The sequence below is a fragment of the Hydractinia symbiolongicarpus genome, chromosome 10 (genome assembly GCF_029227915.1).
Source record: "Hydractinia symbiolongicarpus strain clone_291-10 chromosome 10, HSymV2.1, whole genome shotgun sequence".
In the NCBI taxonomy this organism is placed as follows: domain Eukaryota; kingdom Metazoa; phylum Cnidaria; class Hydrozoa; order Anthoathecata; family Hydractiniidae; genus Hydractinia; species Hydractinia symbiolongicarpus.
Genome location: NC_079884.1, coordinates 7,544,160 through 7,570,768, shown reverse-complemented (window position 1 = coordinate 7,570,768; position 26,609 = coordinate 7,544,160). Strand labels below are relative to the sequence as shown.

Below are 26,609 nucleotides of genomic sequence, written 5' to 3'. Positions count from 1 at the left end.
GCCTAATTCGTTTCCATAGCTCTTTAAAATTTACCGGTTATCTGCTCGAACCGCTGAACAAAAAAATTTACCGCTTTTGTCATGGTATCATTGTTGTTTAACTTCTTTCTCTCTGTATTTAAAGAGCAAAGTGATACCTTTGATGTCATCCATATGGATAAGAACGAAAAAGATAATATTATACCAGGTAAGTTAAATTCTATCCATTACAACAAGCTATTGTATTTAACAGATTAATAAAGTAACTGCTGGTAATCTTAAATAAAGCAAAAATTTCAGAAGTAATTTTAGATGATGACGATCGTAGTAGCACAAGGTGAGAAAAAAAGTAAGAAAATAACAATTTCAATCAGGTAATTTTAATTTTCAGTTGGTAATTTGTTATTATCATGCATTTTCAAAATATTTTTGTAGACTAGATGTTTGTTTATTTCGAAAAGGTATTGAAATATTGACATTATTGTATTTTCTACTCTGTGCATTTTATTCAAGCCTATTATTTCTGTGATGATGGCGGCAGCGTATTACTAATCCCGCTACGTTTATTGAATTAAATTGGAAGTTTAAAATTGTAGAAAATACTACTGCTATCGAATTAATTTATTTCCAGTACGCACCAAGAATTTTACGGCATCGCATGTGTTAGAAAATGTTAAAGAAGAAAAATAAATTTAGAATTTTACTGATTGTCAAAGTAACATAAACCTGAATGGTTAAATATTAAGAAAAAAATTCTAGGATGTCTAAATTTCCTCTGAAAAAGGTTGTAAAAGCACATGATAATGTATTTAATAATTAACATTTCTTTTAAATTAACAGTATGATAAGTTTTTTATAGGTCGAAATTAACTGAAATGAATAAATTCAGCTGTGTTTCAGCTGGTAATTTCACCCACGCACAACATAAAGATGAAAGGAAGATGCACAGCTGTTTTTTGTGTCAACAATGGGTTTATCGAATACCAAAACACTTTAAAATAGGCACAAAAAGCACGAAAAAATAAAAAAAAAACCTTAATTGCCAAAGAAACAACAAATAAAGAAATTTGCCATTCTACAAAGAAAAGGAGGTTTTGCGGCAAACATGAACCATGCGAGAGAAAACACAGAGTCATTAGCGTTGTAAGAAAAAGTAAACCAATGTCCGTTGCTACCTACACCTCATACATAATTGTTTTGGAGTTTGCAATAACAAAACGCTTCACAGACACTTGGATATCTGTCAGGCTAAAAAAACATCTTCAAAGTTCAATTCCTTCAACGTAAATGTTAACAAGGTTTTAATGAAATATCGGGTAAATTAAGATGATTGAAAGATTGATGCTACATTTCAGAAAATTAACTGGAATTCAAGACGCAACAGCATTTTCAATATTTGATCCTGTCAATTGGGACAGCATACTTTTTTATATATAAGTGCACAGTTGGTTTTGGCCTGAGGCTTAGTATGCTTAAGATTTTCCGATTTGAGTCTAAAAGTATGCTGATTTCCGAACTCTCAATTGTTTTATCACGAGTAAATATTTCATATTGGATATGCGTAAAGCTACACTGCAGTGTTCTCAAAATTTTCTAAAATTCTAAAACTCTTTGAGATAGATTATTTTTTTCTTTTCGTTCCCTTTAAGTTAAAGAAAAACCTAGATATGTGACTCAAAAAAATTTTGGTTGTTAAGGTATGTTCTGAGCTTCAAGGTATGCTTAGTTTCAGAGAAGTTTGTGCTTAAGTATGCTTAAAAGCGTTATGCTTAAAAAAAGCGCCATTAAAGAACTTGACTGAGCGGTAACGATGCAGTAGGTGATCAAAGCCTCTTATTGCAAGTTAAACGGTCCCTTGAAGCAATTGCATGTGCTAAGCGAGGTTGAGGTATTTGTAAAAAAAATAAAGAAGTGAAAGAGGATGTTTGCTTGTTTTTGGAATTTCAAAGGGTACTGGCACATTTATTAGTACGCTTTGTCTACAATAAAATCAAAGAAAGATAAAACGCCTAAACTTTTGTCCTTGACTGCAAATCTTCATCAACTTGGAGATTTTCTACTCGATCAATTTGAGGTTCTAACATCTGCTGATTTGCAAGATTGTGGAATGAAACTGCATGAATGGAGTAGTTGGTTTCAAAAGATTATTATAGTTAGAATTATTATATTTAATGCAAAGCGTGGCGGAGAATGACTGGAACAGGTGTGAGCAGTGGAAAAGACAGGAGGATATTGAAGTAATTCAAGATCCTGTAGAAAAGGTTTTGGCGAACACTTTAAAGATATTGTATGTCAAGGGCAAGAGAAAGAGGCGTGTCCCAGTAATTTTTACAAGGAAATTGCAGAAAGTTAATCGCATTTTGTTGGAAACGAAGGACAACATGGGAGTCAGTTCTAAAAGCCCTCACTTGTTTCCAAGACCAAGTCGAGGGTCAATGTACCCAATTCGTGGATAGGATGCTGTACATAAAGTAGCATTAAAGGCTAACCTGAAAAAACATGAATTGATTACCTCAACTAAAATTAGAAAGTGCATGGGACATTACTCCAATTACTTGATAGGACAAAGTGAGAATTGAACTGGGTTAGCGATCATTTAGGCCACTCAGTGGACGTGCAAGAAGAATTAACAATTGAGCTAAGCAAAGTCGCGAAAGTACCTATGGCCGAAGATAGAGGCAAAATAATATCAAGAAAATCTGTGTGGTTAGTTTTATGTTTCTTTACAGAAGTAACCCGCGAAGATCAGAAGTATAGAATGTAATTTTGGAAACTATGTAGCACCATCAAGCAAGTTGTCGTCATTAATTAAGGATAGTCAGGGAATGGTTGAGGACAAGAGGAGGAGTTTGACTCGCCGTAACGGAAGTGTTTTCTTTTCATACTTTTATTAGATGAGTTAATTAGTTTTAATAATCATATGCTCACATTTCAAACTTTTAGGACAAAAAAGAAAATCAATAAAGTACTATACATGATGGTGACGTCAATTTTTAAGGTATGTTTTTGATTACACAATTATTAAAGGCTATATAGTTTACTTGCATTGCTCTTAGCCACAACCAAAAAACGCTTTTTCAGTAATAACACATTCAGCCAACATGGAAAAGGTAAATGGAAGATAATCTTTTTTACCGCTACCCTAACCTATCCCAGTAAGATAAAAATCATATGGGTCGTCATTCTTACGGTAATGGATTATGGTGAGCGAAAACGTTTTCTTCGATTCCCTTTGCTGAATTATTAGTGTAAAGCATGGTAGAGCAAATATATAATAAAAAAGTACAAAAATAAATTCTTGTTCATTAAACAAAGGATACTTACTGACTTTTTATATTTATCTGTTAGGCACCTGCATGTGAAATTTTTAGGCCCCATACCTCTGAGAGCCTTTGGCCATTCTTATGAATATTCTCATGAAATGAATGGTCTTACAAAATATCATAATAAGGAAATTCATTAGAATTATTCTTAGAACTTTTGACACACACCCCAATTTTTTTCGTTAAGAGAAATCATTTTGCCCAAAAAAATCCAAAAAAACTTTGCATTTAGCGGCATAGTTTGCCAGCCGTCGAACCGGTTTTGCAAACGATAAATGTAAAGTCGTCGTATTAAAGTTTATTAATGAAGACGTAATGGCTCAGTTGGCTAATAGGTCGTGGGTTCGAATCCCCAGAAGGTACTTTCTCTAAAAGAAAATTTGTGTAAAAAAGCCTGATGATAACGTAGTCACCAATTTCGTTAGTTTGTTAGGAGTGGGAAAGCAATACTATCCTCGCTAGCGAGATGGCAATAAAAACGTTTTACATCTGAGCAGAATTAAAATAAAATAAAGAGATTTTAAACATCAGGGGTAAGTTTTCACACATTCCATGAGCGCCGCTGTTAGCGTAAAAATAATAATATCTTTTATACTTCTTGACAATTGTTTTAAGTTTGCCTAAGTTATCAATCTCTTTCCAAAATTCTTAAAGTCATAATATGTTTTAACACCCCCAGATTAAATAGGGTTGAAATTAAATACTTGAGAACTTAGGTTGCTCCACTCAAAGAAAGTTCCGGCTCAAGCCGTGACATGTGTTATAAATACCAATAATACTTATTAAGTTAAAAACGGTGACAATAGGCCTAGATTGCTTGGAACTAATTAAATTCAGTGTGAAATATTGCAGCTATTATTCTACTAGTTCAAATGTAAATATTAAATTTTGTGTCCCGCTAAGTGCTTTTATGACGAAGTGCATAAGATGTCCCGATATGTGCGCCATATACCGGGATTTGTTGTAAAATATTTAAAGCTGTTTTAACTAATGTTGCTGCAATCCAAATTTTACTTTTATCAATGACAACCATTTTATAACAGATATAACATATTTTGATCAACATCTTTGATTTTTGGGCGACCTACTTCGTGTCCCGCTAAGTGCTTCAAATTACAAAGTCTGTTGTAGCGAAATTTGCTACATAGCGGGACATCGTCTAAGCTATGAAAACGTGTTAATTAGACTAAACTACGTTGTTTTAGCCTAAGACATTTAGCGGGACAAAAAATGTCCCGGCAAATGAACGTGTCCCGCCAAGTGTTCCAAAATACACATGCATGTCCCGCTAAGTGCTCAGGTGTGAAAACAACAACAACAACAACAACAACAACAACAACAACAACAACAACAACAACAACAACAACAACAACAACAACAACAGAATTAATTAAGCGCGTAGGCAAGGTTTCGGGAAAATCCCAAAAATATTGATAACCAGAACTGTCGATTATATCCGTAACTCTAGAGCAATGAAGCTTCGGTGTGATTACAATCAACGTACATACTTCAAGATTCTAGATTCGAAAGAAAGTTGCATACATTGTGCTTCGAGAGTGGAATAATTCATAGATCTTTCTTCTTTCATTGATAATTCGATTGTTTTTATGATTGTTTTAAGTACTGCATGCATAAAGCAAGCAGAGCACTGTAAAGTTGATGATAGATTATGGGGAATTTTAACAAGACTCAGGCTGACAGATTTCTTTGGTTAAGAAGAAGAAAATTTGCGCTTTTACCGAATTTCATGCAGCGCAAACTTTTATACCTCCCTGCTTTACTATTATAACACTAAAATTAAAGAAGGGTATTCTTCAATGGTTTATGGACTGTGTTGTATCCAAAAGGCACAAAATCCAAGGTTATTAATGACTAAAGACTGTTGATTTCGTCTTAAGATTAGCCTAGGTAAAGTCAAGTGTCCGACGTGTTAAACCAGAAAGAAATGTTATTGTTGGCACCACATTGCTAATTTTTATTGTTATCTTTAAAAAGCATTGTCCCCAATAGTTACTACCACTATATTTCAATACAAAGCAAGTGCAGTTAGCTAACTAGCTAGCTAAATAGCTGACAAAAGATAGGTGTAGTTTAAGCCAGTTAGCTTTAGTTAGCCTGGCCAGTGCGCAGGGACAAAGAAAACATCACTGTAAATACTTTTCTTATATTATTATGTTAGCTGGTAGTTACATCTACCTTAAACTTAAATTTACCGAAAAAATTAAAATCCAGCATCCACAAATTTTTACCACAAAGTTTTTCATTTTTTATCCACAATAAAGTTTTTGTTATTTGACAATACTGATTTTTCTTTCACTAAAATTACTAAATCTTCAGCCTCAGCAAACTGTTTTTTCAAAAATCTTCATCAACATTTGACATATATAATCTTTTAGTTAATAGTAAATACCCAATATAAAAAAATATTTCTCGCAAAAAACTCCTAAATTGCCAGATTAGCCAAAATTTAATATTGTCTATAAATAAGTAAATTGGTTAGGAATCTAGTATTAAAAGAGGGATGGTAGGTCAAACCTTTCTGACAGGGAGAGGATAAAGTTGGAATGAAATCATAGCAAAATTAAATGCAAGTAAGAAAATGATCTCTTTATACTTATTCACAAGAATTTATTTCAGCCAATAATTTGTAAACACATGCAAACACATGACTGACTCTTAAAATTTGTTGTGAACTTGTGAACTAAAGAAAAAACCCTTAAAAAAATTTTAGGGTTTTTTCTTTAGTTCTTCTTCCTTTGAAAATCCATCTCCTAAAGATTTCCTTTTATCCTCAAAATCTTTTCCTCAAAAGAAAAAGAAGAAAGGTAGCCAGAGAAAGTTGAATTAAAAATTTAAAGAACTCTTAAAGTTCAATGTTAAACCCAGCGGGATTAACAATGAATCTGTTAGACGAATTTAAGCATTAGCATTTGTCAATATATTTATATTCCAATATGCATCTCAGTTCCTGATACATTGTCTGAAGGAATGTCTTCCACGTATGTCGGCATCCACGACTTGTCTGCATTAAAACAACAAAATTATAGTAGCTATATGGATGTTTGAATGTTTTTACTAATACACTCAATCATAGTGCCGTGTTTTTTCTCGCGCGCATCATATAACATTACGTAATGCTATCCCAAACAGATGCGTGCGCAGAAATGGAGGCAACGAAAACATTAGTGTTGTAAAAAATATGGCTACGGCGGGGATAAAAAGAAAAAGATCGACCAATTGCTGTGTCTTAGGATGTACAAATAGTCAAAACTCCTTAGAAAAATGGAAAGATACAGAATGTTCAATTCACGAAGGTTTATTTCATCATTCGTGCTCCTGCAAAGCACCGTTCGAGTAAGCTTTTTTGTTGCATGCCTGCTAGCTACTCTTTCGTTGCTTCTCTCTTCTCTTTACTCTCTCTTTCTATCAGCCAACTATGGCCTTGTCTTTTCTTCTCGCTTGTTAGCTGTGGTTTATTACCATTTCTATTCTTGTTGTTTTCTTAGTTGTTGTTTCCCTTCCCAAAGCACAACAAACACAACCCCTCATTTTTGTTATATTTACTCTTGACTTATAAACTTTATACTTTTTTATAGATTGTTTACTTTCCCATCTGCCAAAAAAGACGTGTTATGAGGGACAAGTGGAAGACAATGATATTTCGGATGAGCCCTAGGAAACCTAATAAGCTATGTTGGAGTAAAGCAGAGAGTATCTCCAGAACATTTTGTTGATAGTATAGTGAGCCAACTTTAGAAAATCCTGTTCCTATCTTTCACATGGGTTATTATTATTATTATTATTATTATAAAATGCACCATCGGGCTGTTTTGTTACAAATCGTGCGATAATTAAATTTGTCGCTAGCTGCCTCACGCGTCGGTTTTTTTTGTCATTGTTTACTTTTTTTTGTAGTATTTTGTTCTTCTCAGTAATTTTAATTGTATTTGTCATTTATTTTTCTCTCGAATTGGGGATTAGCTGAAAAATTCAAGAAAATTTCACCCAAAACATGCCACTTTTTTACATGACTATTTTTACGTTTTGACAAAATTTTTGCTGAAAATCTTTTTGTATCATAACAGTAGTGTAAAAAACCTCCTTAGCTGTCACTTTTAAAGGTGTTTCCACCCAACCGGTGTCAAGAAATTTCCACTGTCACGTATTATTCTGAAATAATAATTAGTGGTTATCATAATTAGTGGTAATATTAGGTGGTAGTAGAACGCAACCGAAATTTAAGAATTCTCAAACTCAAAGCGTTTTTAATAGTGATTTAAGCTTTGTTGAAACAGCTGAGAGGTTAAATGGGAGGAATTAGTATAGATATTATAAGATAGAGCAACCTAAAGCTTTATGACATGTGATATGTCTGCGAAGCTCAATAACCGACGAGATGAGCTGAAAAGGCGGTTCAGAAAGACATAATAGCGGTCGTTCCAATCTTTCTTAAGTAATCACTATTACTTATTGCAACTTCATGGTTAAAAAACTTCATTTCGGTAACTTAATGACGTTAGTATTAGCATAGACTCCCAAAATCTTTAAATTATGGAAATGTGTTTAACAAACCCTGTTTTGAGAGCATCAAAACAATGTATGTGTTTACTTTTGTACTTGTTTACGGATTCACAGGAACGCATCCTGGGATATCACAAGACAAAATTAAAGATTTTTGATTGAAAAAGGGCTTAAAACTGTTTTATCAAAGTATTCGTGGATTGTAACGACAATATGGTAAAGTTATGGATTTGCTTACTAATAAAAAATTTCGACGTATTTACTTTGTCAGTACCTTTCTCGAATGAAACAGTATAACCGATCTCAACATTATTTTGTTTTAAAACGACAGTAGAAATGTACATCAGAAACAGAATAAATTTTATAGTCAAGCATGTCTTCAGGACAATTAAGGCAATCTACCAAGAAAATCAAAATCTTTTACTTCTTGTATCATTTGCAAGCCTCCGAATTCTTCTGAACATCTATTAAAAACTTTTTAGCAACTATCTCACCTTAAATGATAATTGTTAAAAAGGAAGATATTGACAAAACCACGATGTTCGTGAATATATCACTGATTATCTACAAAATAGTGATCATCTAAGAATGAAAGACAATTTTGAAATTAAAGACTTTAAACAATTATTAAAATACGCGTTTATTCAACAACCAAAACACTGATTGATATTGTTTTGACCAACAATGTAACTAGCATCAGTAGTAACATAAATGCCAATTGAAACTTTTTAATTCAACCTCGACGTTCACAACCTTGAATTATCTAAAAAATGTTTTAGCAGATGTGTTCAATCAACACGCTCTTTTTTCCTTTTTCCTTTAAAGAGATGTGTCAAGAAGAACACATGACCTTGCCTAGACAAAGATGTAAAACGAAAATGAAAACCCGAGATCAGCTCATGTACACGGACCGTAAATCAAATAAACTGTCGGAACTGGATGCCTACACACGACAACAAAACTTTAATAGAAATGAGTTGAAAAGATCAGAAAGAAAACGCATATAACTTCGTTCATTTCTAGAAAACAGGGGATTTTTCGGACACAGCTCAGAACTAGCAATCAACCAACCACGTTTACTATTGACCTCTCAGTGATACAGATTTCTGTAAATATTTTACAAAATTTTGGAGTTGATTGAAGCGTATATCATTCACCCTCACGAACTTACATAACGAAACAAAAAACACTGAAAATCTAGTCCACAGCGACAGACTTTACATTTCAGACAGTCGCTAAGACTGGAGTGAAAAGTCATCGAAAGGAACTCAAACTTAAATGGGCTACAGGGTTAGACAACATTTCCAGGTGCTTTCTAAAGGTTGCTTTAAGCGTCATTGCGAAGCCATCAGTGTACGTCATAACGATATCACTGGTTTCAGACGATTTCTAATTAGCACGAATTTTTTCTGATACTAGAAATTATTAACTAAGGTATCCAGTTTAACCTTTCACCGTGGTCAAAAGGTAAGTTGCCTATCCGAAAAAATTTCCAAATTTTTTAAGCCTTCCGATATTTGTTCCTACATGCAGCCGACAAGTTTTTTATTTCCATGGTTTTGTAATTTTGTGCTTTTTGATTCTTTAGTTTAAACAACAACTGCGACTGCCCATCGTTCGCCCGAGTGTGCAGAAAATCTAGATTTAATTTTCGCTCTGTTTACAATATGTTACAATTAAAAATATCTGGAAATTAAAATACTCGGTGTCTTAGGTATATCACAGATGGCCTGCTCACAAATACACCCGACAAATATTTTTATCTGTAGCCATATGTAACTAAATCTGAGGCTTATTGTGAGGTGACTACAAAGTTTCTATCCATGTTTTATTTTGAAATGACGGATAAAAATGCATATATCTTCCATTTAAAAGGATCGCGTATTTCAGCCTTTAACTGTATTTAACCATATTTTAATGCCATGAACTTAAATATTCTGCGTCAAGCCTGAGAAAACACATGCAATTTCTCCAAACTGGTTAAATCATTCGATCTTAAACCTAGGACATGTTTTGTTAGACTATATCTGGCTGATTTCAATAATGAGAAACGCTTCATGTTTTTGTACGTGAGGCTTTTTCAAAATTAATATGCAGCCAAAAACAGTTTATCGTTTTCTTGAGGAATGGGTCACTTCGGGAATTCGGGCACTATGACGATAGTAGGAAGAAAATCTTGTCTATTGCACCAAACCAGTCCAAAACATAATACCATGTTTCAATTCATTATTTTAATTTTTACTAAAGTTATAGGGCAAAATTATGGTTTTTTATACCGCTGACAGCGAAATGGTCATGGAGGCTAATTGGTATGAAGTTATTTTGTAAAACCTGAAGATGATTTCACTCTAATGATAATAAATGTTTTTTTTTAAGATGATTTATCATCAAGCTGTTCAATATATCAAGATATTTAATATCAATTGATTTTTTTATAAGACATTCCCAAAATACGACATGATTTAATTTTGCAAGGCCCTCAAGCTGGTGTGTAATACAAGGTGGGTATAAGGTCTGGCATGTAGCAAAAACCTGTGCTTTTATTTGTAATGGACTTGTGAAAACATTATAAACACGGTGCAACACTATAGGCAATGACCAACCTACCTATACTAAATCCTCAGCCTGGGCAGCCTTAATTCGCGTGGGTCACACTTGTCCACTTAAGGTTTTTCAGGTCGGAACATTATCAAGATTTTCACAGGGAACCTAAAGAATTAACTGCTGCGTTAGTTTTACCATAACTTATTTTTATTAAAGCAGATAGCTATATGTTTATGATGTTTTCAACCAAAAAACATGTCTTCATAAAAGCATGCATTGTAGGACATTTTTGTCAGCATATCGTACATATTTCCCGCATTGTTATTTCATGCATCCATGTTCACTTGTTAGTATGATGGAATGCAATTTATTTGAACGGGTGTTATTACTACAATCATATGTGCGATTATAATGATGTTTTCTATTTATCAACACCTTGTTTCTAAAAAAATACGGAAATTCACAGGTTATACCGTCCTTTATATATTTCTTTTCAACTGTATACAGTATAACATTTTTCTAGCGCATAAGTAATATACGGGTATTGGTATTATTATAGTGCATCGAAACTTTAAACCACATCGAAATGTTTTACCCAGCCTTTAACGGCAAGTTGACTGACTGTTTAGTTGCAGGTAAATCGTTCACATATGTTGGTTAGACTTAAGGACAGATATTCTGCACATCCAGTGGGGCGTCTGCAGGTGTAATGTCTTCCGGATTTCGAGCGTTGAGCACTTCAATTATGTTGCGCAACAAGGAAGAGCGCTGTAGTATTAGTGTATTTTACCTTGTAACATAAAATTAACGAAGCATAACTTTAACTAGTCATCAAGTTATGAAATTTAGCGCTATTACTTAAATAGAAAATTACATATGAATTTCGCGGTCATTTTGAAAGTTTACACCTCTAGATTGGCGGAAAATGTCCTTTCAGACGTCAACGATCTGATGGTTCAATGTTATGTTCAATGTTCTATTTCTCTGACTCTCTTTCTCTCTTTTCTTTTCTTCTTTCTTTCTTTCTTTCTTTCTTTCTTTTTTTTTAGTAGGAAATTATTGAGGGGGGGGGGGGGTGGTTACGGCACTAAACTAATTTACTAAAGTCCAACCATGATACATAAAGTATTAAAATAAACCTAGTAGTTAAAAGAAAATTAAACCGAAATAAAAATACTATTGCCGACAAAATAAAAATACTATTCCCAAAATATCTTACACGTACAGTAAACGTTGTCTATATTGTATTCTCGAAATCTCAAAACAAGATAAGCATTTTATTTAAGTTAGTAGAACCACCTACGGATTAAAATCACGCTTGCATTAATTTGCACCTTCGCAGTAAAACATTTCATTGATTTAGCTTATAATAAATGAATAAATTGGCGAAAGAGGGGAATACTCTATTTTGTATTGAGTAACAAAAGTAAACTGGGTGGTACAGACTCTGCTAATGATATCGGTAAAAATATCAATTCGATAAATTTTTCCACTGTAGTTTTAATTAACGAAGAGGATATCATCTTTGGGAAATGCACCTTTCTCTAATTTCATGCATTTTTAAACCTGTTTAAACTTGTTTAAGGTACTTTATGTATATCATGTCCATAAACTTAAAAGAAAAGATAATTTTTAATAACTGTTTATAAAAGAGGACACATAATTAAACAAGCCGTTAAAACAAGTTAATTGTCTGCCGCGGAACAGCAGTATTAAAGTGGTCATTGTATACAAGATTAATAATGCCTGAAACGAGATTTGTATAAAGTTTGCAAATAACTGAAGTAGAACGAAATTTATTTTCAACTTCAACTCTTCTTTTCTTCCAGGTTCCTTTATAATGAGGTTTGCCGTTTACGTCATTACTAGATTTGAGTGTCATACGACTCTCCGTTATTCTCTTGTCAAATATACGAACATGAGCAGAAATAATACTTTCATAAAAAGATTACGTAATCACATGAAAACGAGACAAGGGGAGCAAAAACTTTGTTCTCGCGTAAGAAAACAATATTCAATAGGAAAGGCTCCGAAAAGCTCCAATGTAGCGTTTATCACCAAGAAAAGCATGTAAATTGTCCGTTGAACCTGAAAATAATGCTAGTAATATTTCTGAAATCGATTTTGACATTGTTGATAGTAATACTAAGGACAATAATACAGGAGCAGAAGACCTTATTAAGATGAAGGAAGAACTCGTTACCAAACGCCAACAGTATACTAACTACGTTATGCAGGCATGTCAAGTATTGAAATATTAACTGCGTTGTTTGGTTTCATTGATCCCGGAATCGATGGTGAAAATATTATTTTACATAATAGTCGTAAAATCAAAGGGGATGATACAAGAGACAGAAAGCAATTTTTTTCAGGGCCTGTAGCGTTTCATTGTCATCTCAGAAAACGCTACAGGTCCTGGTATGGAGGTTGCGTTGTCGTGTGAATCTTTTTTATTACTTACTACTTATTTTAACTAAACCAAAACATAGATATTGAAACTGTTATGCTGTTGGGAACCAACAATGCCCAAAACACTTTCACAGGATAGTGTATTTCATGACCACGGCAACTCGCATTCATGTTTGTTTTTACAGCATTATATATCATTTTCACGACCAATATCGTTTATCGTAAATAAAAGACAAAGTGTTGAAAGAACTATTAACATTATATATTATTCTAGTTTGTATCACTGAGACAAGTTTTCTGTAATAGGATTGATGGTGTTCCACCGGTCGGGATTGTAGCATTGATTGACAAAAATCGTTTAAGACAAGTAAATATGAGATAAAATGTTGAAAGAAGTAGTAGGATTGTATTAGTCGACTAGTTCAGCAGAAACTGACTTTTCGTAACAGGATTGATGGTTTCAAACCGGGCGAGATTGTTACATGATTGACCAAAATCACTTACGACAAGTATATACGAGATAAAATGATGAATAAAATAGCAGGATTATATTAGTCCATTAGTCTCTACTACTAAAACTGACTTTCCGTAATAGGATTGATGGCTTCACACCAGGTGGGGTTGTTACATGTTTGACCAAAATCACTTACGACAAGTATATACGAGATAAAATGATGAATAAAAATAGCAGGACTGTATTGGTCCACTAGTCTGTACTACTGAAACTGACTTTTCGAAATAGAATTGACGGTTATAAAGGGGGCGATATTGTAACATGTTTAACCAAAATCGTTTCCGACATGTAAATACGAGATAAAATGATGAAAAAAATAGTAGGATTGTATTAGTCAATGATGAAAAAAATAGTAGGATTGTATTAGTCTACCAGTCTCTACTACTGAAACTGACTTTCCGTAACAGAATTGATGGTTTCAAACCGGGCGGGATTGTAGCATGTTTGACCAAAATCACTTACGACAAGTAAATACGAGATAAAATGACGAAAGAAATAGCGGGATTGTATTAGTCGACCAGTCTGTGGTACTGAAACTGACTTTCCGTAACAGAATTGATGGTTTCAAACCGGGCGGGATTGTAGCATGTTTGACCAAAATCGTTTACGACAAGTAAATACGAGATAAAATGATGAAAAAATTAGTCCATTGGTCTCTACTACTGAAACTGACTTTTCGAAATAGGATTGACGGTTTTAAACGGGGCGGGATAACATTATATTAGTCGACTAGTTTGCATTACAAGAATAGTTTCTTGTAGCAGGGCTCACAGTTTTGTATCAGTTGTACTAGTTTATTGTAGCAGGATTGATAGATCGGATGCAGATGTTGCATAACCAAATTGCCTACACAAAGTACACATAAAACGTATTGATGACACAAAAGCAAAGAGTACATAGATTGTATGCCTCAAACTAATTTCATGTAACGGATTCAATAATTTTAAATTTGGTTGTTTGTTACAAGTGACAAAATCTAAGCCCTACATACGCGACAAGAGTATTTTATTTTGAGGTTGAGAGTATTATATTCTGCTGTGAGTTTTTATTTGCAAGTTAGAAAAGACTGATAACTATTTGACCTGCGTTTTTAACATTAAACCAAAGCGAATTTGGTATCAGAACTCTTCCTATAGTAACAGGAGAGAGAGAAAGAGTATAGAAAATGCCACTACACCTTCCGTAGCAGATTTGGACAGTCTTCGTAAAATTACCTCGGGTTTATAAGCAGTCTCTTAGGCGGCGGCTTGTTACATGAGGCGGCTGTCCGCATACCACAAGTGCATGGCTAGCGATTATTAAATTAGCGTAAGTTTTGTTATCATGCAATTGCTTTATATGCGATTTTTATATTTCAACCTGTGGTGCAACTTTTTCCGATTCGGTTATCTGCGGACGTGTAAGTTTTTTCACAACAGCTCAAGCGACGGCCTAAGAGACCACCAGTTTGCCTATGGTGAGCGCCAGACTTTTTAAATTTTCGATACTGTTAAGAATATCAACCGAAACGAACAAGGCCAAACCAATTTACTAATATCATATACAAATACTTTTTGCTAAAATTTTATTCGTCGAAGAAAAGGCTTCTTGACCAATGACTTCACCTATGATACTTTCAGCAACAGCAATGTCGATATTTTCAGCAACCATTACTTTAATAAATAGTTTAATAGTTCAGGTATGCATGTCGGAAAAGTAGTAGACAAGTCCAATAAAGTGTAGGTAGTAGTTTACGTGTCCCTGATCCATATCCCAATTTATATTTACATTATACACAAAATTTTCCACTATATACAAACAAGAGATATTTCAGTCTACATTAAAGCTAATTTTTTCTTTAAAAACGTGTGGTTAAAAGTACAATAATAATGCTATGAAGCATGCTCGGAAAACTTTAAATTGAATTCTAACTTTTAAACGAGTTCGTAAAACACGTGCTTATACAAATTACGAAAGTAGAGGGTGTAATAACAAGAAGATTCAAGTTTGCTAAAACAGAATCATACATAGGATGTAGTAGAGAAGACCAATGCCTTTACAGCTCATAAACAAAATATAAACTTTAGAAAGCAGTGCATCAAGCGTTATATACACAAAATGAAATTAAGCAAGAAAACACATTTTGTCTAATCAAGGTTATATTTAAAGAAAATGTCAGCTTAGCAAAACTTAGTTTCATTAATTAAAACTAGTTGTCAAAAATTAACTCAGTATTATAATCGTCGTCAAAGTTAGGAAAGTACAGTATCGTGCGTGATAGCAGTGCTGCCTCTGGGATAACATGAACATCAATTATAAGAACAATTAGTAAAGAAACAAAAGCAGAACATTAACATGTTTAATAATTTTAACGAAGAGTTATTCGTTTTAATGACTGGCATAAGTTCATGGAACAGATGTGTTCATAGTTGTTTTCTTTCGTAGTGCAAACGAGTACAAATTTGTACAAAAGTAATCTTTTTAGTATATCTTCCCCTTCCAACGCCTTAGTGACACCTTGTTTCGTTAAAGGACCATTAGCAATAATATACGAGCACTTTTGACGTAGCAGTTGAACATCTTTATCGCAAAATAAACTTCTTCTCTTGCCCTAGTATAACAGAAAGAAATAAAAATAAGTATTTTTAAATGATATTTCTTCAAAGAACATTCACGGCAATACATTATACACATTGTACCTCTGATAATCTTTGGAGAGCGTACCAAAAAATTAAACCTACTACTTACTCTAAATAGAGATTTTTGCTGTGGCACACTACTTGCTGTACTTACAGTTTCCTGAAAAATGTGAAAATGTCATTTAGTTAATCTCAGGTTAAAGCTAATTCTCAAGTTTATTTGGCTTCCATGTGAATAGCACAATATGCAATGTATGAGCGGTGCTAAATGCGTTTTTTATACACCTCCCATAAGTTGTATTTACAGCTTACCAAAATATATTTTCTCAGTTACAAAATTTTCAGGATTAATCAGGAATCGCGATTAAATTCAGAAAATATATGATTATTTAACGTCAAAGTAAGGAAACGAAACCTTAAAAAAACTAGCATCTTATAAAAAGAATCAAAAACTGCAGATTTAAACAGAAGCAGATCCGCTACTTACAGTAATTAAAGGTCGCTTAACAGGAGTATATCGCATGAAGCTACGGACTTTATACCTGGATTCAATATTACAGAAGAAACATCTAGGGAGAATTTTGTTTGGATCAAGAGATTATAAGGGAAAGATTATTTTTATGCTGGCCAATGTCAGTGTTAATATGGTTGTTACAAATTCAGAGCCATGTTAATAAATACTACCAATTTTAAGTTATATTTATCGATCACTTAATAATGGGAAAAATTCCATTGGGAAAAGTGTTGCAAGAAAAACCTCACCTTATAAAAACTAAAAATTTCACGTATAAAAGACTGTCCTTTTACTTGTGCGTGAAAAAGAATTCGTGTTGCGAACATATGCCATTTGTCCATGAACTACGTACTATCATGTCTAACAAAAATCGCTTATCGTATGTTTCTACCTAAAAACGCCTTGAGAATTCACGAGTGATGTTGGGATTAATTCACATCATCACTCGTAGATTTCCAAGGCCAAATTCCAGGATGGAAAACATATTTGACTATTTTTGTTAAAGAATGAGAAAGGGTTCTGAGCTTGCGGGTAAACTTGAGGAAGCGTGACAAATAGACAGAGTTTGACATGACCAACCTGGCCAATGAAATAATTAGCTAGCCGCCTAAAAGCAAACTGAAAAAATAGTTTCAAAGTTTAAATGTTCAGCTTCTTCTTTCATCAAACTATCAAAGTCGATATCCTTTCGTGCAATATCTACTAGGAATCATGGAAAGTTTTTCATACCCTAATACAATTATTACAACAACAACACCACCAAACGTAGATTTCCTAAATAAATTATTTACTAAGGAATCACCTTTACGTCTACATAACGTCTATAAAAGATAGGCGTAAATTCTGTAGGACAACTTTTTAAAATACTTGCTAAGGGAGGCCCTAAGGGGAAGCTTATAGCTACACCATCAATTTGTTTTTAAACTTTGTTAAAATGCTAGCAGGCTAAATTGGTCACAAGTCCTAGGTAAATTGTTTTGGCTACGAGGTAGTATTTTAGACACAAACGTGCGAGATCATAAAACATCATTGTTCCTCACTCAAATTTTCTGACATACGTGACAAGCTTATCTTTGTAAAGAGCCAAAAATATATAATAAAATATAATCTTTTTTCCAATAAGAAGAAATATGAATTACAATTAAAATGCTATGTTTTGTAAATAGAAAAACATTTATAGCATAACCTAACAATAAATTGAATGTTCTATAATACTTTTAATGAATTTCAAGCCATGAATTGATCAAGTCAATAACTTGTGTAAATTTATTTTCATCTTATTGTGAATGTTTGATGCATGTTTGTTGCAAATGTTCAATAAATATCGTGGATTGAAGAACAGATAAATTTTGGCAGCTCTGAACCAGATGTTCCTATTCCATATATAGTGTTCTGACTCCCTACACTTTCGCTAGTGAATCATCTTTGCAATTAAGCCAGCACCTAAAATCGATGTAGATTATAATACGGATTATCAATTTTTAACCGATAAGTGTATGTGGTCATTATATATTGTCATATAATACTACTACTTTAAGTTTTAAACTGTACTGAATAATAATAATAAGTTGTAATTCGTATTGCAACTACTGTTTAAACTGTGTAGCTGGTTTACTAACTAGGTAACTTAAAGACTAAAAATACTTACAATTAGATTTATCACTGTAGACGCTTCTATTTAAAACCAGCTTACTCAAAAGTTAACGTCCTATTACTAACTAGCATCCTAGATTTTCTTTTTACTCAACTTGATATAAGTGAATTTGCACGCGAATCTGAATGCTAGTCCAACGATGAGATCATCTTGTCGTTAGCAGATTAACTGGAGTTTGGACCAATCTTCTTTCATACACAGCACCAGAAATTTTTATTAAAAACAGATAGGTACTTGACATGATGCTGATGCAAAAAGAGCGAATGTAACAAATCATAACTCTAATTGGGACATATCGCTTTTGCTTATGAACTACGAAACGACGGATATCACTTAGAAATCAAAGTAAAAAAACTGACGCCCAAAAACTATGAAGCAAAAATATTAGCGTGAGATGAAAAAATATAAGCGTTTTTTCACATATATTCGGAAATGCACGGAAAAAATGATAGCTAATTATTTATTTGGAGAATGTCCTGAAGATTTATTTTTCTTTATCAAAACCTAATAGTTAAAATAAAAAGACTATTATATATTATGACTGAGAAAGATCTGCTTCTAATACTTTTCCTCGTAAGATTTGTTCTAAATTACTGACATTCACTTCTGTTAATGTGTCATACTATTATCACTTTGATAAACTAATACAACATACTAAATGTGTAGTTTCATGTAACTACTTATAATATAACATACCTCTCTAAAATCACATTTCCTATTATTTTTAAGTACATACTTTTTAGCAGCTTTCTTCTTGCATGCTTCGACAAAGTCGCCACAACCAACTTCTTTAGCTATCAACTGGTCTACTTTATCATAATTTTTTTTTTTAGTAACGAAGCTTTTATGACGATCACTGTCGAGGGGCTATCAAAACAATAACAATAGCTAAACGAGTCTTTCTGTCAAAAAACTATCATTTTTATTTTTCCATCGATATAATTCTTGTATCCAAGAAACAGATTTGATCTACAAGAAAAAAAGGGGTCATAGCATACATATACATGTTGTAGTGATGTGTAACGTATCTTGCAACATTCACAAAAGCCATCATCGGCAACATCTTGAGGTCTAGGAAGAACATATTTATTACGTGAACATTAATAGAAAGGATCTTAAGAGACGTTGTTGGAGTTATGATAAAACGAATACTTTTGCGCTTTCTTTTACAAATGTGTAGATTATTAGATGACGCTCAAAAACCTTGAAATCGTAAAAACATTTTAGGAAAATCCCCAGTTTCAGCTTGTCAAGATTCAATTTTTAAAGACCTTGATATTTAGATTTACAGTTACCAAAATCACCGTAATTTCAGAAGAACACAATCAAGTTTCTTTTTTTTCAGTAAAGTAGCTATACAGCATTCATGGATCTCTGGAGGCAAAATGTATTCAAAATAGTGGAATTAATTACTAACAAAGTTTTATCTCAAAATAACAAAAGAGGTCTTTTTTTCTTCAATAAAAATGTTATTTCAAATGTCGATAAAATATAGTAGTTATTTATAAAGAAAACAAAGAGGAATAAAAATTAAGAAAAAAAATAAGAAAATTTGAGCCTATATTCAGTCATTTTGCAAAGAAAATTGAGGCTCAGGTCAAAATACGGTTATCTTTCAAAAAACAACGTGTAATGCAGGAATTGTAGAAAATACATCTAGGCAATTTCTACGTTGTTGATTTGTCATACCATAACAAAAGTTTTTTGCCGCCCACTAGCTGCAATAACCAAGTAATGCTTTTCCAGAAACAGTTAAGAAGTTGTAGTTAGCATAAAATTAAAACACACAGACTCTTACTTTGAAATAGTGACCCTAGGAATAAAAAAGAGCACCATAGAGAATACTAATTTAGATGTGAACTGTTAAGATGCCTTGTATCACACGAGTCATGTCTTGTGATTTCCTTGTCGATTTCAAACAGACAACCCTTTCAAAGTGAAGATTAGGGATCTTCGTCTTATATATTAATGGCTTGAACAAACTAAAAACATAATAAAGAAACAGGCATATTAACAATACGTTAACGGTAACAATTCAAATTTAATCATGAGATTCAGGTTGTAATAAAGCCAAATCATTATTATTTTTATTTACTGAACACGTTAAAACTACACAAGAAAGGAGAGAGCTACTTACTTTTCACGATCTCTCATAATCATGTAAGGCTGTTTTAATACTATAAAAATAATTGTGTCACAATACACGTTTATTGATGAAAGGTTATACTTCTCATTGTAAGTGTGCTCACCTTCTACCTCAATTACAGTTTTTTGCCCTTCCTACAATGAAATCATTGATAAATTGAAATAACAAGCAAAAGTTTTAGTTATTAATTAAGCAATTGTACAAAAATTCAATAAAAAAGAATGCTAGTTTTATATATTAACATCTCAGGAAATATGCAACATAAAAACAGCGCTTGCTACTAGTTTATTATTAGGAAATGAAATTCAGTGATGTAATACATACCTTCAGTTTCAGAATACTTGCATGGGAGATCTTTTTTAGCTAAGAATAAAAGATAAACATCATATATATATATGATGTTTATTTTTATATAACTTGTAGTGGAAGAAAGAACAGAAGCAGAACCTTGAACACACTAATTTTTTTGAGCCTTGATAATATGCGAGTTTAACATGCAGTAGGCAAGAAAAAAATTGACTTTGTTTGTGCAAATATAGAAAACGTGAATTCACAATGAAGCTTCTTATAAATCACAGCTCAAGAATACAAACACTACATTTCTTATTTGTGATCACAATAATCCAAACAACTGCCTTGTGTGCAAGAATATTTGACATCAATTAATAACTTGAATTGAAATTATAGAATCCTGGTGAGAATATTTGCTTCTCTGGATCTTTAAATTTTTTACTTTTTACTTTTGTACACTACAAGAAATAATGATTTCTACCTGATTCTCTATATCTTTTAAATGTAATGGCACACACAAGTTCTTCTATAAGAAAAAAATGCAGTAAATATTTGGAAGCAAAATAACAGTAAAGTTCCTTAGAGTTAATAAATTACCTGCTTTCTCAAAGACAACATGCATTTGTCACCATAATCGTATCTAAGCTCTTCATTAGTCTTTATGAGTTTTAGAGACTTTAAGCCTAGATACGGCACTTTGTCACGAACCAGTAACACCATTTTACAATTGGCACACCGGGATGGGCATGGTTCACGAATCTCGCCAAGCAGTTGGAATGTGTTGCATCAATGCTTAAATATAGTAGAAAAACTATTCAGATACTATTTACGGATTAGAAACAAAGTTTAAAATATCTTGAATTAGAGTTTTTGGGCAACATTTGTGTACCATTACCAAAAGCTGCAATATAATAATTTGTATACCTATATTTGTTATATAAATAACTACATAAAACGTTTCTATCTCTTATAATAATACGAAGTGCATGTGACGGTCATAGTGGATATCGTCATTTTCCTTTGATGTCGCCGAAATTTTCTCTGATGTCGCCGAAAAAAGTATGTCTCGGATGTTAAATTTTATGACATTACGGCGCGACGTCAATAACACTACTACTAACGTCAATATCCTATATTAAATTAATGAAGCCATTACAGTGCACTTAAATATTTGAGGCCAAATAACTTGCAAACGAGGTGGTGTCAATGATTTTTCGTGGGTAAATAGGGACCAGATAGGACCAATTTGGGTAATTTTCCCAAACCTGGGTCCCTGAATCCGTATCGGAATAAACGAGTTGATAACGTCATCAAAAATCAATTAAACCCCCATATTTCCGTAACCGTTTGTCAAAAGTACATGATCCTACACATTTTCTTGATCAGCGTTTAAAGACCTATACGTTGAAGCCAACATGTATACAAATTTCTAAAAATTAATTTTGTTTGTTTTCGCGGGTCTTTGCTGACGTCAGCATATTTTTTAAACCCTTATATATCATTAACCGTTCATCAAAATCACATGATCACATACATTCTCTTCATGAGCGTGTCGAGCTCTACACAATAGAGACAACGGATAAAATGAATTTCGTCAATTTGTTTTTTCATATGCACTGCTGACATCAGCAAAAGGTCTAAAATAACCAATTTTTACATTGTCCCTCCTGCCTAAGTGGATTTCTCCACAGGCCTTATCGACTAGTTTATTATATTGAAAATCACTTTCCCATTTCCCCATAAAAAATGAATTCACTCACTGGATATTTTCTAGCAGCGTTCATGTCAACTTAGCAGTTTAGTTCAATATTGGTTCTTTATCTTTATAACTAAGAAAAAGTAATTCCTATGAATAAGGATAGACAATAAGGCACCAAACATCAAACATGGCTAACCTTTATATATAAAATAGCAGTTGTCACAAAACATATACATAATAAAAAAATAAAAATGATGTTAAAAAACATTAAATAAATTAGGCAATACAAGAGTTCACAGTTTTAACTAACTATTGTTTAAATAAATCAATGCTCTTTTTTGAGAATTGAAAAATGGAAGTAAACTGTTATGAATTAAGAAAAGTTACAAATCATTCACATATGTTTTAAGTAGGGTTACTGGCAATAACTTACTAAATTTTCATGCCTTAAAACCATTTTTTTTAGAAAATACAAAATATTCATAATGCCCATGGTCTTATTAAATTCACTCTGTTTACTTCCTTTTTTAATACAGAAAATAAGTGAACAACTTAAACTGTGAAAAGGTCAATAAAAGAGAATATAGCACATTGAAATTCTATGCGGGATAGAACTTTACACTAGAGGTTTTGGATATGTAATAGTTATAAACCAGAAATACGTGTTGACTTTTGCAATTTGATTTATATATATATGTAACATTATATTTTTTAATAAACTTATGAAGAGATTATGCATAATACGTTATTTCAACAACACAATTTTAGCTATTTGGTCAACTTTTAATGGGAGATCGAGTGCTTAAAGTACAGGTAAACCTAGAGTACAAGTCGAAACCCCTGTGTATTTTGTGTTGGATAACAATTTTTTTTGCTGTTTCAGTGAAAAACGATCTACAAAATTATGTTATTTTGTAGTTCTTCTAATTTCATTTTTTGAAAAATACTGTATTTATATACCTTACGCAATTAAGAATCTTAAAAATGTGCAAATACACACAGAATTTCATAATTGCATATGACGTATGAATACAGGAAAATTAAAACTTGGGATCAGTGAAAGATATATATATGTCCAAAATATGAAAAAGATAATCGTTTTTTAAATTGAGTAGAAAATGTACATTACATATACTTTAAAGAAACATATACATGGTCGTTCAGCATATATATTTTTATGGTAATATTTCGACCTCCATATTGGAGGTCTTCATCAGACTATAAAAATTTTTTTAACGGTTGTCATTACATTGACATCAAATCGACGTCGTACCTTACGATCAAATTTATTAAATTCTTGTTTAAGCATTTTCGCATTGTCCCAATCATAACCAGCATTACAAGAACTAGAGTGAAATGAATCTCCTGATGCGCTCCACTTTTCTTTAATGTTGGTGTCTTTGTGTTGTTCGAAGCGGGTAGCGATTCCCAACTTCATCTCCCCAAAATATTTTTTGCCGCATTTGCATGGGATAATGTATACGCCGGGTTGACTTAGTGGTGGTAGTTGGCATTTGTTTTTCGATGTCAATATTGTCTGAATTTTAGCAGAGCTTTTAAAGACAGTTTTATATCATTTAAAGAGTACATTACATATATATTATATAATTGCATCTACCACCGTATCCAGTAGCGCATATATACTCTCTATAGCAAATCAGCTGTTCATTTGTTCTTAAAGAAATATTAAAGAATATGCAAATAATAAAAAAAATTATAGACATTATCTTGTGTTCTTATGGTATCATTATATTATTGCCCTCCAAAAACCAAAGAATGGGTGCATAAAAATCCCTGTTTTATGAGCCATAAACAAATCAAACCATTGCATTTTTCATATAACTCTTCCGTGTATCAGCCAAGTAATAAAAAATAAATATAAAGATGTTTTTTGCATTCAAAAGCTTCTGTGTTTTAACATGATTTTTCACACACTGATGTCCACAAAAGTTATGACATTTTTACAGATAAAGAACGTCATTGATGTATATATAAAAAATATTGTATAATGCCTTTAAACAAACGACTTCACTGTGCAAGGTACAAATGGTATTCAAAGACCAACTATGATGTATATAAGTTGTAATATAGAAATTCACAGCTTAATATATATAAATAAAGTTACAAATGTCCAGAAACAAATGTGTTCAATACCAGAAATGTTGATGCAGAAAAACTTATGAAGTTGTCACAAACAATAAAAGAACTATATAAATTAACACTTTTATATAAAAAGAATGAAAAGATAATAAATATTTAATATCCATGATTTGAAAAGCATTTATGCCTGTCATAATTGTTTGGCTAGGAATGAAATGTCTTGTGTTGTACATTTATGAAGCTATGCTATCTTATTTATATAAAAACATGAAATATTGCGCATTGTTCCAGTATGCTAGCTAGACACTTCACAGAGAAGTGAACACAACACAATATTTTCACAAATTAGTTTGGTGTTTTTGGAATAAATATTTGTATATATTTTTTCACGACGATAAAGTAAATGTGGTACAGGAAAGACATTGTATTTCGGGTAAATGAATTAAAAAAAAAAAAATTATATTGTATCCAATATGTCCATATTTTAGTCACAAAAACTAGCTCTTATAGAATGCTATATAGCAGATACTTTTTCCAAGGTTACTTTTAACACACTCGATACATTTTTGGGAGGTCACATAACTCACATACTTTGTGCAGAAGACGCTGGTTCAATTTTGTAATGCGGCTATTATATATGCTGGTTATTGAAAGTTACCATAGCTCCCCCCCCCCCATCCAGATGAACCTCCAAGGGAATGTGGATCATGGCTAATTACACCCTAGTTACATGTAACAAACTTTCAGACAAGTCATAAAAGCAGTAACATTTTTTAAACTTTTTTTTAAGACTGATAAAGGCTTGGCGCCGCAATATATATGACCATCCAGCCAAGGGAAATTGAACACTGCTCTGGTCTTCTGATGATTTTAAACACTACAATTTGCTACAAGAACCTAGCTAGATAGCTTCTACAACTAACGAGCTAGCTATAGCTTTTGTAACTGGGTAAGTTAGCTAGCTATTTCACCTATTCCACAACGTTTTTTAATAATAGTAAAACAAACATAAAATACTTTCATTGAGATAGCTAGCTAGCTAGCTATCTACACGAGTGTTGCTGCCAGCTAAATGAAAACTTGCGATATAAACCAAAGCAAAACACAGTTAGCTAGCCAGCATAAACTTTGAACAACTTATTGTAGAGAGAGTTTTGTTTACAATACAGCACAGGCCCCAAACTTAACCAAAAAGATTTGCTAAACTACTGTTGGAGTGTCGCTGCTGCCATTCACACTGCCATCTTGAAATTATGCACGGTAACAAAACAGCCGGAATGGTAGCAAAACCGCCCGATCTCCCGTAACAAAACAACCCGATGTGACAAAACAGCCCTATTTATGTAGCAATCCCGCCCGGATGTAACAAATCAGCCCTGCCGACATGTAACAAAACAGTCCATGAATATAGTTATTATTATTATTATTATTATTATTATTATTATTATTATTATTATTATTATTATTATTATTATTATTATTATTATTATTATTATTATTATTATTATTATTATTATTATTATTATTATTATTATTATAATTATTATTATTATTATTATTTTATTAGTAGTACTATTCTAACATTAGTAGTACTATTCTAACATAGTAGTACTATTCTACCTTTTAGTAGTACTATTCTAACAGAGTAGTATTATTCTATCAGCAGGACTATTCTAACATAAAGTAGTAGTATTCTAACCTGTTGTGATAATAAGACCTCTCCGTCATCCATTTCAAAAGGATAATTTTGACAGATTGTGAAGTACAAAATTGTGCCCTGAATTGTTTCTGGATCTGACTTAATGTCTGCTTTCGACATAATTTGGAATAGTAAACAAAAAAATGTGTTTTTTCACCTAAGTATCGCTTTAAACACTAATTGGTCAAAATATTTGAAAATGATTTTTTAGATAAAGATTAGCACAGCAAAAAAAAAGTATGTCGAACATGATGATGGCATTAAAAACTCATTTTTTGTGACCTAAGTACCGCTTTCAGCAAGTTTAAAAATCATTTTTCTTTTTTTCACAAATTATGCAGGAAACATAAACACAACAGACATATATAAGTGTCACCTATCTTGAATTGTGATGTGTGATTCTAATAGACCATTGTACTTATTCAGGTATTGGTTTTCAGGAGGTCACAGGAACACTGTTTGAAAAGAAAATTTTGTTTTTAAATATAGCAGTTGTAGGCTCTTTATTGGATGAATAGTTTGCGATTTTTTCAGGATTTATGGACTTTTTCACGGAGAATAAACTTCGTTATTTGGTGGGAAAATGGGAAAAACAATG

General features: G+C 32.5%; 2 protein-coding genes across 5 annotated transcripts in view; both read right to left on the bottom strand.

Annotated features, from left to right (window-relative positions):
* LOC130612641 (uncharacterized) overlaps positions 1 to 26,609 on the bottom strand; it is an 87,745-nt gene that overhangs the window by 18,503 nt on the left and 42,633 nt on the right. The window lies entirely within an intron of this gene.
* Positions 15,431 to 22,484, bottom strand: LOC130612650 (uncharacterized). Of its 4 annotated transcripts, XM_057433997.1 has the most exons (8): positions 22,274 to 22,480; positions 21,111 to 21,305; positions 20,995 to 21,039; positions 20,547 to 20,585; positions 20,326 to 20,356; positions 20,214 to 20,253; positions 18,813 to 20,058; positions 17,513 to 17,865 (listed from the first exon to the last, which is right to left on the bottom strand). In XM_057433997.1, the coding sequence occupies exons 2-7, from the start codon at positions 21,231 to 21,233 to the stop codon at positions 19,926 to 19,928; spliced, it is 411 nt and encodes a 136-aa protein (XP_057289980.1). In that variant the 5' UTR covers positions 21,234 to 21,305; positions 22,274 to 22,480; the 3' UTR covers positions 17,513 to 17,865; positions 18,813 to 19,925. The 4 variants fall into 4 exon arrangements, with proteins under 4 accessions (XP_057289981.1, XP_057289980.1, XP_057289978.1 ...); XM_057433995.1 differs by having other exon boundaries at positions 20,214 to 20,356; positions 22,274 to 22,484; XM_057433996.1 differs by having other exon boundaries at positions 19,075 to 20,058; positions 20,214 to 20,356; positions 22,274 to 22,484.